General features: G+C 34.5%; 2 protein-coding genes across 8 annotated transcripts; one reads left to right on the top strand and one right to left on the bottom strand.

Moving 5' to 3' along the window:
- Positions 1–419: 419 nt before the first annotated feature.
- On the bottom strand, positions 420–6268 carry LOC108209596 (CDPK-related protein kinase). 7 transcript variants are annotated; one of them, XR_010289325.1, is made up of 10 exons: positions 5868–6254; positions 5297–5353; positions 4067–4180; positions 3841–3919; positions 3575–3746; positions 2600–2733; positions 2332–2474; positions 1775–1967; positions 1130–1226; positions 420–1040 (listed from the first exon to the last, which is right to left on the bottom strand). XR_010289325.1 is itself a non-coding variant. In XM_064088436.1 (10 exons), exons 2-6 carry the CDS (start codon positions 5316–5318, stop codon positions 3703–3705), a joined length of 339 nt encoding a protein of 112 aa, XP_063944506.1. In that variant the 5' UTR covers positions 5319–5353; positions 5868–6268; the 3' UTR covers positions 420–1040; positions 1130–1226; positions 1775–1967; positions 2332–2733; positions 2846–3702. The 7 variants fall into 7 exon arrangements, 2 of the variants coding, with proteins under 2 accessions (XP_063944506.1, XP_063944505.1); XM_064088436.1 differs by adding an exon at positions 4930–5009 and having other exon boundaries at positions 2332–2733; positions 2846–3746; positions 5868–6268; XM_064088435.1 differs by adding an exon at positions 4930–5009 and having other exon boundaries at positions 2332–2733; positions 5868–6266.
- A 278-nt stretch (positions 6269–6546) lies between these two features.
- On the top strand, positions 6547–9463 carry LOC108209594 (peroxisome biogenesis protein 19-1). Its single transcript, XM_017380581.2, has 5 exons — positions 6547–6754; positions 6869–6917; positions 7064–7349; positions 8512–8828; positions 9301–9463. The coding sequence occupies exons 1-5, from the start codon at positions 6715–6717 to the stop codon at positions 9344–9346; spliced, it is 738 nt and encodes a 245-aa protein (XP_017236070.1). The 5' UTR covers positions 6547–6714; the 3' UTR covers positions 9347–9463.
- Positions 9464–14806: the final 5343 nt, after the last annotated feature.

Below are 14806 nucleotides of genomic sequence, written 5' to 3'. Positions count from 1 at the left end.
TAATTTCTATAATTTTAATAAGATGCTATTAATTTCAAATTTTTATATTCTCAAATTCATAATTATCAAAAGTAATAATATAATTTACTCAAACTTGAAACTGTACGAAACATAAATAACAACTAGCGTAGAACGCTAGAAGCCCGTGCAAGGCACGGGCCCTGTTGCAGAACTAATACAGACCGATGCACAATCTCTCTCCTATCTCTGAATCTTTTCTAAATTTTCAGTCCCTCAAGGACAGAACTTAAACAATGTAACAATGTAAACAATGTGGTTGAACCTAAACATAACAGGTGTAATGACACACAAATTGCTTCTATTGTACAAAGAAGGCCAAGCATGTGAAGAGGAGCTATGGAAAATCATGAAAGTTGATATGTTTATGAAATAAATAGATTAAAAAAACAATATAGAAGTAATAGAAAATGACTAAGTCTCCTCTGATATTTAACTAAGCATGAGAATTTTTACAATCTCAAAAAGGAAAAGGTGTTGAAAAGTTATGCTAATTACAATAATTAAATTGGCATTGTAAAACTGGAAGAAGAGGATTTGTCTTCTAGAAGTACCACTGCTACTTTAGGTACTGATGTTATCACCTCCCAGGGTTCATTTGAGAACCAAAATTATGTGCTGAAATCCTCTCAGGGTGCTAAACGGATTAGCACAAATGATCGGCTTTCTCAAGCTCGGGATCGATCACATCATTGGCTGAGAGAAAGAGATGAGAAAAACTTACTCAAAGGTTCATTGCTCTCTCTGCTCTAGTCCCTGGCTTGAAGAAGGTATAGTCTGTATTGTGATATATTCAATCCTTTTTGTTGGTAAATTTCGCTACAAGATACTGATACTGTTCGTACCCTGCAACAGATAGACAAGGCTTCTGCTCCAGGAGATGTTATCAAGTACTTGAAACAACTTCAAAAAAGAGTGAAGGCCCTTGAGGAGAAAACTTGGAGAAGTCCACAGAATCGGTTGCTTTTGCCAACAATTCATCCTCAGATAACCACGCAGCTGGCATTCCTGTTGAAGAGCCCCTGCCGGAAATTGAAGTAAGAATCTCAGATAGAGATATCCTAATAAAAATTAACTGTGACAAACGAAAAGGAGTCTTAGAAAAAAAAACCTTGCTGAAATAGAGAAGTTCCAACTCTCGATCATCAATAGTACTGCCAGGACTTTCGGAGCATCCGCTCTTGACATAACCATTATTGCTCAGGTAACTTCACAGATGTGAAAATACAGTGCATATTTATAATTGAACTTGCAAGTTTTACATACACATTCAACGTTTTTCAATTTTTTTACCCGCGAAACTTCAGTTCATAATTCACAGAACTCATGATATCATGTCATCCAAATCTTAAGTTTAAAGCTATCCAGGATTTTTTTTTTAAATTAAGTGCAATCCTCAGCAATAATCAATATGTGCCTAACACTCTAATTTCAACGAAAAACAAAACACTGCTAATCATATCCATTGTATCTTCACAGTAATAACCAGACAAAAATTAAGTTGATGAGAATGCTTTTTTACTCTAGCATGAGACAGGCCATCAAAATGAACAGGTAAATACATGATTTAAGTAGACCCAAAAGTTATATGGCCAATCAGAGCTTTTATATAATTTTATCAAATGCTTTTGTTTCCAAAATATCCTCGAAGATGTCTTTGTAGACTAATAGCTCGCATTCGTGTAAAACCTCTGGTTCGCATTTCCATATACCCGTGCCTGAAGCCGAGAACATCAGATTAGATAGGAAAAATTACCTCTGCTCTTTGATCCATCGCTGCATCAAAATATAAAGGCTTAGAATGGTTTTAGTGACAACTATGCTGTCTGCCATCATTTTTTTGCATGTAGGCATATGATGCATCTCAGCAAGCCTTTTGAGTTGTCACTGGTTTCTCACAAGTCACAAGATGGCCTCAAGCAGCATGAAAACAACCCAAATCCCCTCTTCTGCAAACAGACAATTATAATTTAATAATTTGTGAATTACTAACATGTTTTTTTATTATTTATTACACAAGTGACAAAAAGTCTACTTTGCTCTATTCGAAAAACAGTTTTTCTGTATTTTGCTACACTATGCTCCAAGGAAAAACTTGAAGAAATCAGTAAAATGTGAGCCTTAATAGTCTGAATTTTGTTTAGTTATGACCACAAAACACTCAATTTACATAAACAAAAGAAATAATAGGTTGATAACAGTGACCAACTATATATAATTATTTCTAAAGATTCACACTTTTCTAAATAACTAAAATAAATATTTTAAAGATTTGATCTTTAAAACAAAGCAAAGAGCAGATGAGAAACATACCCTTTTGGAATTGGCATAGAGAAGGTCAGGAGAGATTTTGTAGACAGGGCTTGGTGGCTCTTTCACATCATGCTCATATTCATACTGACACTCACAAACCACCCACCCTTCCGTTTTGCCTTCTTTCACAAGTGGGTAACCTCCTTTTGCATGTTCCCCATATTATTTTTTAACATTGTGTCAAGATAGGTTCAACCAAAATTTTGAAAACAAAAAAAAGAGGCATTTATCAAGAAGATCCATGATTCACTCTTCTTGGAGTACTTACCCTGCGGCGGGGACCAACAGTCATGGCCGGAGTGAGAACATCATGGTACAAGCCACCAACGACATAGAGATCATGATCTCCAGAGTAGCAGCTATTTCCCCTTTTGGTGTTGTGTTCTGAAAAAAAATGTACAACTGTACAAGACAAAACAGAAAGTTAACATTATGGGTTATCCACATGATAATGCAAATAAAACTACAGGTTTATAACAAATAATGCAAAATACCAAAAACGTAACACGCATACGTGACATTCATGTGATTTGAAATTTATCTTTACTGTCTCGTAGCTTAGGAGTGTGAAACAATTGCAAACTCTGAAAAAGCCAAATCGAGTTTCAGAAGATCTATTACTCCCAGCTTCTACAAAGCTACTTCTAAGATTTTTTAACCTCCAAATACATCTTTCATTAAAGGAAAAAGAACCAAAAACTATATTATTTATTTCTTTTATACCTGAGTCGGGTAAAAAACAAGTGACAATAGAAATCTTTTCCGGTTACTTTTCTCTTAATATATTGACCATATTAGTTTACAAAGAGGAAAAAATCTGGATTGCGCAGTGCACTGTTTAATTTGAAAGGAATGTGATTAGAAGTAATGCATTTCTATTTAAAACTAAACACACGCCTTTAGGACAGTCTTGCGCGATGGTGTTGATCGCACTTAAACCTTCATTAGTATGAATATACTAATGTCAAGTAGGTCTTCTATGTCTTTATAACTCCTTATACAAGAATGACCTAAGAATAAGACAATGAAGAGGTAAGGAAAAAACAACTCTGTGAATTTGAAATAATGTCTTGTGACGGTGAGGGAGTGGGAGGGAGGGGGGGGGGGGGGCATAAAATATATTTCGAGAGAGGGAGATTTACTAAGAGCCCGTGTAACAGTCATTCATTTATAGGGTATTTATTCAAAAGACGCTAATCCTTTGCCTCTAAGGATACTGAAGGCCAAGGTTCTTAGTCAAAACCTGGAACAGCCTTAACAACTTCTCGAAATATGCCAGACTCATTTCGGGCATAAAATGAGCAACTTCCACACAGAAGTATATATGATATAAGACCTCTACTCCATACATCAGCCTCCGTGCTATAAGATCTATGTAAAACTTCGGGTGCCACTTCCGACGATGTCATGCAGTTCTGAATCAACACATTTTATATACAGTTAGTAAATGATGTCCTAGAGTTACAATAAGAACACATTCTTGCAAGATCCATTCAGAATGATCCTTACCTGGCCTGATAAAATCGGACAGCTCAAAGTATTTTGCTACTAACTGAGAGTTTTCATCCGTTGTGCTAAAAAGAAAATTCTGCTCCAGTAAAAACTAAACTTTAACATTCACATGACAAGTTACTAAGGTAAATAAATTTCTTGATAGATCAACTTTAAGGTGGCAACTCCTGTTTGCACTATATAATGTAGTTAGGGAAAAGATTGGTGAGAAAATGAGCTTTACCTCCGGTATAAGATCCCGGTGCACTACACCCTGTAAATGGCAAAATGTAACGACTTTTAAAAATTGCCCCATAATAGCCTTCGCATCATCTTTCTGAATAATTTCCACCCAAATCTAGTAGAGTAATTCAGAAAATTAATAAAAGACTCAACACACATCATATCATATATTATTATAAAGAAAAATATTAAAATGATAAATGATGACCATAGGCTGTGGACAAAGCAAACAATTGCGACATACTAATAAAAGAAACACCTTGCAAGTATTCTGTCAAGTTACTTCAACAATATATAAATTTAACATTGAGAAGTTTTACAACCTTTTATCCTCAATTTTGTTATATCCAATCAATTCTTATTGTTTATAAACTGCATCTCATGTCAAGCCTTCTCTCCTATATTTTTTAACTCCAAAAATATCTTCAGGTTGCAAAAACAAAGACTATATTCAAAACAGAACTGCTAATCATCCAAGTAATGGTTTTGTTTGTCTCAATATCATATTAAGTTTAGCAACATAAATTCAATTAAACATACATATAAAAAGTATATACATTTACACCTAGGAGACTCAGCTGCTAAACACAAGTCTATTGCCAGCCTATGGGTTGCTTTAGGTGACTGTAAGTTCAGCCCTGGATCACATTCTATTCATTAAAGAATCTCCTCCTGTTTCATTTAATTTACTAAAAGGTAATGATTTACAAAACGATGGTTAATAATTTTTAATTGCATTTTGCAAGTCTCTCAGACCTAAATGCAATGCCTGACAATGGATTGTAGAAAAGTAGCACGTTATGAAGGACATAGATAGAAACAAGTTTTAATCAATAGGAAAGACCATCGGTCCCAAAGCCTCACCTTTTTCTCCGAGATAAGCCTTTGTATAATGTCTTCATTGGCCAATAGAGATTTCTCAAGGTGAGGCTGGTTAAGCCAAACTGTAACACAATGATTTCTAGTTGAATATATGTGTATTAGTTAGAGCGAGTTATATTTAATTAATTTTCATAAATATGGATATCTCTTCCTCTGCTGCTGGACCTTTGTCACTCCAGCATTATCTTGTTCTTTCTTTTAAGTTCATTCTCATTACTTCTCAGGTTAGCATTTAGTGTACTGATCTTGTCTGTGTGGAACACTTAACACTTATGACAAAATAAACTATGAAACTGCAATCAACAATGAATCAAGCTGATGAAAATGGCAAATAAGCATTTGATGTTACCGATAAATTCAGTTCCCAGCATAGTAGCCTTCTCTGCTTTGATCTTCAAACCAGCAACTGAAAACAGCAAACAAAGTTATAAAATAAAAGATGGTGCCCTTTACAGGAAATGGTTCACTGCATATCCAATTATCCATGAATTGCTGAGTGAACATACACACCAACCAAAACACATGCCTAATTCCTTTTTTTCACGGAGAACCTGTTGCGCATTATCCACAATATGCTTGACAGATAAAGCCTCCTTTTCTATTGAGGAAAACAGTGACATGTTTAATAAAATAAAATATGTTTTACCAATAAAATATGTCTTTATTATGTTTAATTTCTTATTCTGCTACTAATCTGACTTTACTATACACTGATCAAAGTAAGCTTATATAAAAAAATGCTGGACACTACAAAGGCCATGATAGAACTATAAGGTTAGCTTGTTAAAACGGGGAAGGAGCTTTAGTAATCTGAGACATAATGGACAACTCTTAAGTAACACAATTTGAGGAAAAATGGCCCAGTCAGGAATAATATCAACTAACACGTATGCACTGAACCAAAATCTGAGAAACCATACCCTACGAGCAGCACTCCGCAATCACTTCACCGCCCTGCACTCCTCTGCAACCTCTTTTTGGTTAGGCACAGCTTCGGCCTGCCACGTTCTCTCTAGAACCGCCGTTATGAAGAAGGTGTGCCGCGAAATCTAAATTGTTTTACACACAAAAACTGAATCCCAAACCATGAGAAAAACTCAAGGGAGGAGAGACAACCTAACACAGAACACAAATCTCATGCAAGAAGATAACAGTTGAGCTAAATCAATCAAAGAGCTGGCAGACAATATACACAATGAGAAACCGGTAGAGATCGCCAAGAAAACGAAGAGCCAGGGTATTGTTGAAATTGTGCGCAGGCAATTTTTTTGCTCTTTTCGCCCGTAGTTCTTTTTTAATATATAGAAGTAGATGCAATAATAATTCGCCCGTAGTTCTCTTTTAATATATAGAAATAGATACAATAATAATATTAGAGATAGGATTGTGAACAAATAAATATATATATCTTTTTAATTTATTGCTTTGTTAGCTCTGTTATTTTCAAATCAATTGAATAATTTACATCCAATCCAATCAAACAAGCAAGGAATTTCCATTTTCCAATTTCAATTTTGATTCCATTTTCCAATTTCGAATTTGATTTTGATTTCAGGGTTTTTATTTTCTGACACTAACCCATCCACCTATTTTTACCGACCATCGGTAATAAAAGTTCCCCTCCCTCTTTGAAGTTTTAATACACAACCAGGGGAGCAACTTTGTGCAGTCATCGTACAAGTATAGATACATACATATATAAACAGGGAGAGAGAAACAAGGTGAACGAGAGAGAGAGAGAGAGGGAGAGAGATTTCTTGAGCAATCATGACAGACCAATCTGATGAATTAGACCAGCTTCTTGACAGTAAGAACTCATTTTACCCTCTCCTTATTGTATATATGTGCATCATTTTTATGTCATAGATTAAAATTTTGATAAATAAATTAATCTTGCAACTCACCCTCAAGTTCAATTCAGGTGCTTTGGATGACTTTCAGAATCTTAATTTCGCTTCTGCTGCTCAAAGGTCCTTGCTTAACATATTTCTTGTTCTCTATATTTATATGTTTTGTGTGTAATTGTGTGTTTTGGACTTTTGGGGTGGTTCTGATTTGATTTAAAGCATCAAATTTGAATGATTGAAGTAAGGTTTGGTACTTTTTTTTAATACAGAAGTGGAGATAAGGGAGGAAACAAAGAAAAGAATGGGTCTGTTGTGTCTGGTAGTGGAGTAAAAGGGCTGGGAATGGGTTTGCCTGATTTGAAAGCCAAGAAAATGGGGAAGCAAAAGGTTTCGAAGGAGTCTCATCATGTTTCTGAGGCGCTTGACAAGCTGAGGGAGCAAACCAGGGAGACGGTCAAGGGATTGGAGACGATTACTGCTCCAGTACCCGATTTTGGTAATGATGCCATGATGCAAGATTTCGTCAAGCAGTTTGAGGAGCTTGCTGGTTCTCAGGTACTTTGTTGGGACTAAATTTGGGAATTTTTTGGATGATGGTTCATGATTGTTTTTCTTTGTTTATGTTTACTGCATCAAATGATTTGTTGGTTTCGCAATCTTGGATTGTAAAAGTTTCATATACCGCTGTGCCCTTATGGTTATAGAAATAAAGTTTTTTTGTGGGGAGGGGAAATTTGAACAGTAAAAATCGTGAAAAATTTTTGAAGCATTTGCTTTGCCTGCCCTAATTTTTGTTTTGGGCTACATCCTTAGCTTCTAGTTATATACTTTAATAATGGTGCTTATCTGTAGAATCGCTGTCCTTACCCATAGAGATAGTATTGGCTGCATCTTTCAGCAGGCGTACTCGTTTTTGCATATGTGCATAAGAACAATTATTAGGAACTGAAGGTATCCTGGGTGGCTTACGTTACATATCTGTCGTCTGAAGTCTCAATTGACAATTTAATCTAGAAGCTGAAAGCAAACAAAAGATGTTAATGAGAAATTATAGGCATTTTAAATCACGATTTGATTTGTTGATTAGCAACTTGGATGGGAGAATTTGCATATACAGCTGCGCTGTCGTGGCTATAGGAATGAAGCGGGGGGGGGGGGGGGGGGGGGGGGGGGGGTTGCTCATTTGAACACTAAAAATAGAATGCAACCTTGTGAAAAAATATTGAAGCTTTTAGTTTACCTGTGCTTATTTAAAAAATCGCTGTGCTTATTAATTGTATCTTTTAGCCAGTGTTCTTGTTTTTTGCATGTGCATAAGAACAACTACAAGGGAATGAATGTATTCTGGGGTCGCCAACATGTCTGAAGTCTCAATAAACAATTTAACTTAGAAGCTGAAAGCAAACAAAAGATGTTGAGGAGAAACTATAGGCACTTTCAATCTAATTGTTGTTTGGGAACTTGTAAATATGTATTTATCAAGTTAATGTTCAGTATGGATACGTCTTTGCCTTTTTGGATGTTAAAGTTAAACATGTAGGTAGAGTGAAATGGCTTTGCTAATAATAATTGCATAGTTTTGCATGTAGCCAACAAAAACACAATAAACTAGGGAATGGCCCCCTATTTACCTGATGAGTTGTGTACTTCTTGTGTGTATACTTCTTTGGTATATCTGATGCAAAGGAATAACTTTAAGAACGTGGACATTGATTAGGACATGAACTCTATCATGGAGACTATGATGCAGCAGCTACTGTCTAAAGATGTGCTTCAGGATCCTATGAGAGAGATTGGTGGAAGGTATCCAAAATGGTTGGAAGACCATAAAGCTACATTAAGCACCGAAGAATATGAAAGATACTCCCATCAGCATGAACTCATAAAAGAAATTAATGGAGTTTATGAAACTGAGCCGGGCAACTTCAACAAGATTGTTGAGCTCATGCAGAAAATGCAAGAGTGCGGCCAACCTCCCGATGATATTATGCGAGAGCTTGCTCCTGATTTTGATATATCTACTATTGGCCAATTGTAAGTACTTGTCATGTTTCTTACACTATTACAATTATTTGATTGAATAAACTGGCTTGCTTATAGTAGAAATTCATATTGTCACACTCCCACCATTAGGAAAATTTTACTAATCATAGATAATTGCAAGTCCCTAATCTTAAGTGGTAATGGAAGGCCTCTACGATATACTAGAAAAGTGGACGTAAATGTACTCAATATTGAGTGTACCCAGGGACGTGTAGTTCCCAGTATCATTAAGTGGGATACTGTCAGCATGAATTCGAACTTCCGAAAGAACTATTCAGTGCCTCTGGGATAAGAATATCATCCATCTTTTGACATGTTGGGTTTCATGGAAATTAAAAACGCCAATTGCCGTTCTAGTTTTTCTGTTAATTGTTGTAAATCAATGACACCATCTCCTTTTTTTTGTCTGATTAATAGTCAATCCTCTGTAATAACCATCATAATTTATCTTATTTTCTTGCAGATCTCCAGAGATGCTCAACTCCCAACAAAATTGTTCTGTAATGTAAGAAGATTATCTCTTGTATTTTAAAGAGTTGTTAGCAACACATAAGAAATAAGGGTTGTTCATTTGGAATGTTATGGGATCAAATGCTAAATTTATATATTACCCTTTTAAGTTTTAACTTTAGGAGTGAAAAAGATCCGAATGACCTCTAAGAGCAGAATAATTAAAATTACAATGGCTAATATAAATTGTGTGTTTTGCTAAATACCGGAGATGAGATCCTTACTCATGTGTTTGATATTTGATTGTTACTTAAACATCATACTGCCATCACTGCAATGCCATTCAAGCTATGTCCATAACCCGATGAGCCCTGCGAACCGGCTTGCAGTGTTGCACGGCTGATCATTTCATCGATTAGCCGGAGAGCTCTCCTCCATCTACCTGCATTCCCCAAAGCTTCCTCGCGTCTTCCATGAAAAATTATACGACCTAAACGAAACAAGAACAAACCTGAAAACTGCGCAACACTTGCACGAGACTGAGGTAAACCAAATCTCAAACTATTGCAAAGTTTAAGCACAAATGGATATGCCAGGCAAGGAACCAGTGGAGTAAAAGCAGAATGAGATGCGGTGGCTAAAAGCTTGAGTTTCACTAGGGCTAGCAAATGTAACACCATAGCTACCTCGGTTTAGCAGGCATAAATGAGGAGGATTTTATGATGAAATGGAATTATTGAAGGTTGTAATTATTAGGTATGCACAATAGCAAAGAGACAATTGATGTACAATACAATATTATTGAACCTTATCTTTTGAGGATTAAAGCAAGAAAAAATGGAAACTTTCTTTCGTCGGGATGGAAAAGTGACAACCGTCTCTTTTCTCGTACATTTTTCTTGGTGATTACCGGTCGATCAAAGCTCTCACAAAATAAGATTGATTATCGAAGATACGATATTACAATGGCAAACTGTTTGCTAAATCCAAATAAAGTGTGAGCAGTTCTACAAAAGAAAATTTTATGGAATAAAATACGAACAAGCATACATCAATAAAAAGGCACATATTTACTAATATTTATTTTAAAAATATTTAAACACATATTCAGCGAGTCCAGTACCATCATACCATCAGATCAAAAGATGATCGGTATAAAGTTTAAACGAACGCTGCAACATCAAACTGCTAGTATGGCAATAACACGCAAACTATCTTCATAATCTGACGACAACCAAGATATCTTCATAATCTGACGGCACCCGCGAATCCACTACTGTTGTTGCACTCTCCTCCACCTGCCTGCATTTCCAAGATCTTCTTCCTCTTGCCTTGGGCGAAAAATTATACAACTTAAACGATACAAGAAGAACCTCAACGATTGCGCAGTACTTGCATGAAATCCACGAAGATCGCATCTCAAGCACATGCAAAGTTTAAGCACAAAGGGGACTGCCAAGCAAGGGAACAATGGATTGAAAGCACTTTGAGATGCAGTGGCTAAGAGTTTCAGTTTTACCAGAGCTAGCAAATGGAACACCATGGCTACATTTAGCAAGCAAATTTGAGCAGGATTTTATGTTGGAATGCAATTATATAATACCGGTGTTAGAGCAATTTCAACCATTAAAAATTCTTAATTAAAAAATGAGTTGGACATTATCAAAAATAAAAAATGTAGATAATATGTTGAAAATATCACACTCCAACCTCTCTCCTTATTTTCAATTATAGCCAAGTTTCCATAGATGTCTATATTTGTTGAATCTCTACAGAGTGTAAAGAATTTATAGGAAAATTACACATCATTTATTATTTTATTAAAATGATATATTTTATTTATAACAATCTAAAATACTAAAAACATACTGTTTTAAATTATAGCCAACTGATATAGTATCGAAGTACAATATCTCAAATATTCATCATATTTTTACATAGTGCCGTTGGGCTGAGCTTAAATTAAGTACTTCTTACTTAAAGTAAAAAAGTGAAATAGAAGTTAAAAACGAGTTAAGACTTATGAGTAATTAAAATGTTTAGGACAAAAGTGGAATCATGAAACAAAAGCTAGCATTCTCAACTTATTATAAATGCTTCTTGAGTTTTTATACAAATAGTACAATAAGTATTTCTAACTTATAAATTCACAAGCCGGACTTAAAAACCCGATCAAATACCCGCATAATGTGGTCCAATTTATCCTATCATTATAGTCGACAGCGATAGAAATACTCTTGGTACTGTTCCGAAATTAACAATGGGAGGGAGCACAAATAGAGAAGTGGGTTATTTTAGAGTGCTGTTTAAAATTATTGCTGCACAAAGTAATAATATATTTAATACATATATTAAGATATAACATAAATAAACTCATATTTTTGCATTAAGATTTGATAACACGTAAAAGCTGTTTTAGAAAAATGGAGGACCTTTTCTATAAATTTTTCGAAAATTTGTTTGATATCCATACAGTTTAAATCCTAAATCCGCTTATGTTCCTGTTGAAACATTAGTATCAAACCGTAAACAAATAATATTATGAAACATACATCTACCGAAAAGTGACAAAAACATTAATATCAAACAGTACACGATTAATATTATGAAACCTACCTCTGCTGAAAGATGAGAAATGTACCTGACAGGATATGTTAAGCTAATTTATTGAGAAAGCATAATAGCGATGTTGATATTTTTGATGATCATGATTCATGAACCATAATTGTAAGGACTTTCACTTTATTGTTAAAATATAATTTATAAATGATTTTACATGAAACTTTTAGTATCAAAAATTTGTTTATAATCAAAATATTTTTAAAAATTATTTACAAAACTACTTTTTTTAAAGGAACTTACAAAACTACTTGATCACCGACATCTTAATATCTGAGTTAAAGTTAAAACTGTACGGATGATTTGGGTTTAGGACTATTAATATAAGAAAAAATAATTTAAATGTCGCTAAATTGTTGGTATTTTGTAATTATCTGGATACTTAAAGATAAAAATTTTTATATCCTGGTTACACACGTTTTTACTTTATTTGAATCTTTTCGTTAACTGATATTCTAACAGATGTCAAAATTTAGATGGCGTGGTAAAATTGTTAACACGTGAATATTAAAATTAATTTAAAGGTCTATGAACTATTAATATTTCTGCGTCTATAGTCAGTTTATATTTGTAATTGTTTCTACTTTATTTAAATTGATTCTGCCTTTTTAATTTATGAAATAAAAATTCACTCAAACCAAATATTAAAAGCACATCATTTTAATGAGAAAAAGTTATTACAGAGTAGTGATAATCTGGTAGTCAACTAATTTAGATATAAAAAAGGAGGTGCTTTGGTCATAAATAAAACGTGAGCACCGATTATGTAAATATAAAATCATTTTATCACAAAATGCGCACACCCGTTTGGTTGTTTTTTTTTTTTTTTTACCGAAGGAAGAAGACTTTCATTCATTTAAACTATGTGTAAGACTCACGACACGAAGCGTTGATTTAAACGAGACAAACTATGTTGTTCACAGAGATAGATTATTGCAAAATCACAAGAACAACATTGGTACGCCCGCACGGTTTGGTTGAGCCGGTTAAAAGAGGTGATTTATATCCTATTGATTACATATTTGACATGTAGTCTACAGGTTATGAGATAATAGCTGTGCAGGCTATTAAGTGAGCTCGTGAGTTTAGACAGTGCACACATGAAAGATAGCACTGCTGGTTCGTAGGAAAAAAAATAATGATTACACAATATAGTGATTGAAAGTGATGCACAGTCGGTGGTCCAGGCTTTAAAATCTGAGGACGATTATCAAGTAGAAGTTGGGCACATTATTGATGAGTGTAAGAAGATGTTGGCAAATCGAGCTGATCTATCTCTAAATCATGTTACAGATCAAGCAAACAGGGGTGCTCATCGGATATTGGCTAGAGTCGTGAGTCACACCACGGACCCAGCCTATGGCAAGCGTTAATTTAAATGGTGACAAACTGTGTTCACATGGATAGATTATTGCAGAATCACTGGAACACACATAATAGACCGTTACAATGATTTTGAAGATGTGAGCAGTTCCACGAAATAAAAATAGTTGAATGAAATGTGATCGAGCGTAAAATTAATCAAAAAGGAACATTTTGACTAAAATAAACTGAATTACATTTTTATAATTTTATCCCATACGCTTAACTTCTTTTTCCTTTTTAAATATTTGACGGTACATGTTATGCGATCGGGGTCCAGATGATATAAAATTTAAATGATCGCTGAAACATCAAACTACTAGTATCGCAAGAGCACGCAAGCTATCTTCATAATCTGACGACAAGTGCGAATCCACTACTGTTGTTGCACGATCGATCATTTCCTCGACTAGTCGGAGAACTCTCCTCAGCCTACCATCTTCTCCCACTTGTCTTGGGCGAAAAATTATACAACCTAAACGATACAAGAAGAACCTCAACGATTGTGCAGTACTTGCATGGAATCCACGAAGATCGCATCTCAAGCACATGCAAAGTTTAAGCACAAAGGGGTATGCCAAGCAAGGGAACAATGGATTGAAAGCACTTTGAGATGCTGTGGCTAAGAGTTTCAGTTTTACCAGAGCTAGCAAATGTAGCACCATGGCTGCATGTAGCAAGCACATTTGAGCAGGATTTTATGTTGGAATACAATTATATAATGGTGTTAGTTGTTGGATATTGACCATGGGAGGGAGCTACATGTTCAAAACTGTTGTTATATTTAAAAATTGTTACCAGAAATGTTTCGTAATATTTTTGATATTTATTTGTTTTAAAATATGTGTCAGTTTCACGGAAAAACTGAAAAATAATTTTTATTTAAATAAATGGAGGACCTCTTTTCTACAAAAGCAACTATTAAATTATAGTTCTTGTTTTTAAATTTAACCGGCTAACAATTTTTGTCAGTTTTTCTTAAGAAAACTGTGTTATGTGCGAAATATTAATATGAAACGGTAGGACAAATAATACTATGAAACCTGCCTTTGGTGAATATAAAATGCCAGAAAAAGTGTTGCAGACAGGGAGTTTGTTTTGGTATTCTTTCACCCGGAAGGAAAAATGAGAAATGTACTTTAACAGGATGTGTTAAGCTAATTTAGTGGTAAAGAATAATAGCGATGTTGACTATCTATTTTTCATGATCATGAATTGAGATTGTTTTGGACCCCGCTTCGTAAATATTTTCTCCGTTCATAATTGTAAAAACTTTTACATGATTGTTAAAATACATTATATAAATTAAATTTGAATTTTTTTATAAAACTTTGAATATCAAAATGTTATCTATAACCAATAAAATTTAAAATTTCACTTATAAAACAAACTATACAGTCAATAATATCTTGATATGTGAGTTTAAGTTAAACTGGATAAATATTTTGAGATTAAGGGGTCATTTGTTAACCCCTGGACGAGACTGAAATAGCTGAACCACGAGCGATTTATGGTTCAGATCATTTGTTTATATTTTA

This window comes from Daucus carota, chromosome 2 (assembly GCF_001625215.2).
Source record: "Daucus carota subsp. sativus chromosome 2, DH1 v3.0, whole genome shotgun sequence".
Lineage (NCBI taxonomy): Eukaryota > Viridiplantae > Streptophyta > Magnoliopsida > Apiales > Apiaceae > Daucus > Daucus carota.
The sequence above is the reverse complement of the archived record's forward strand: the minus strand, read 5'-3'. Positions and strand labels throughout refer to the sequence as shown.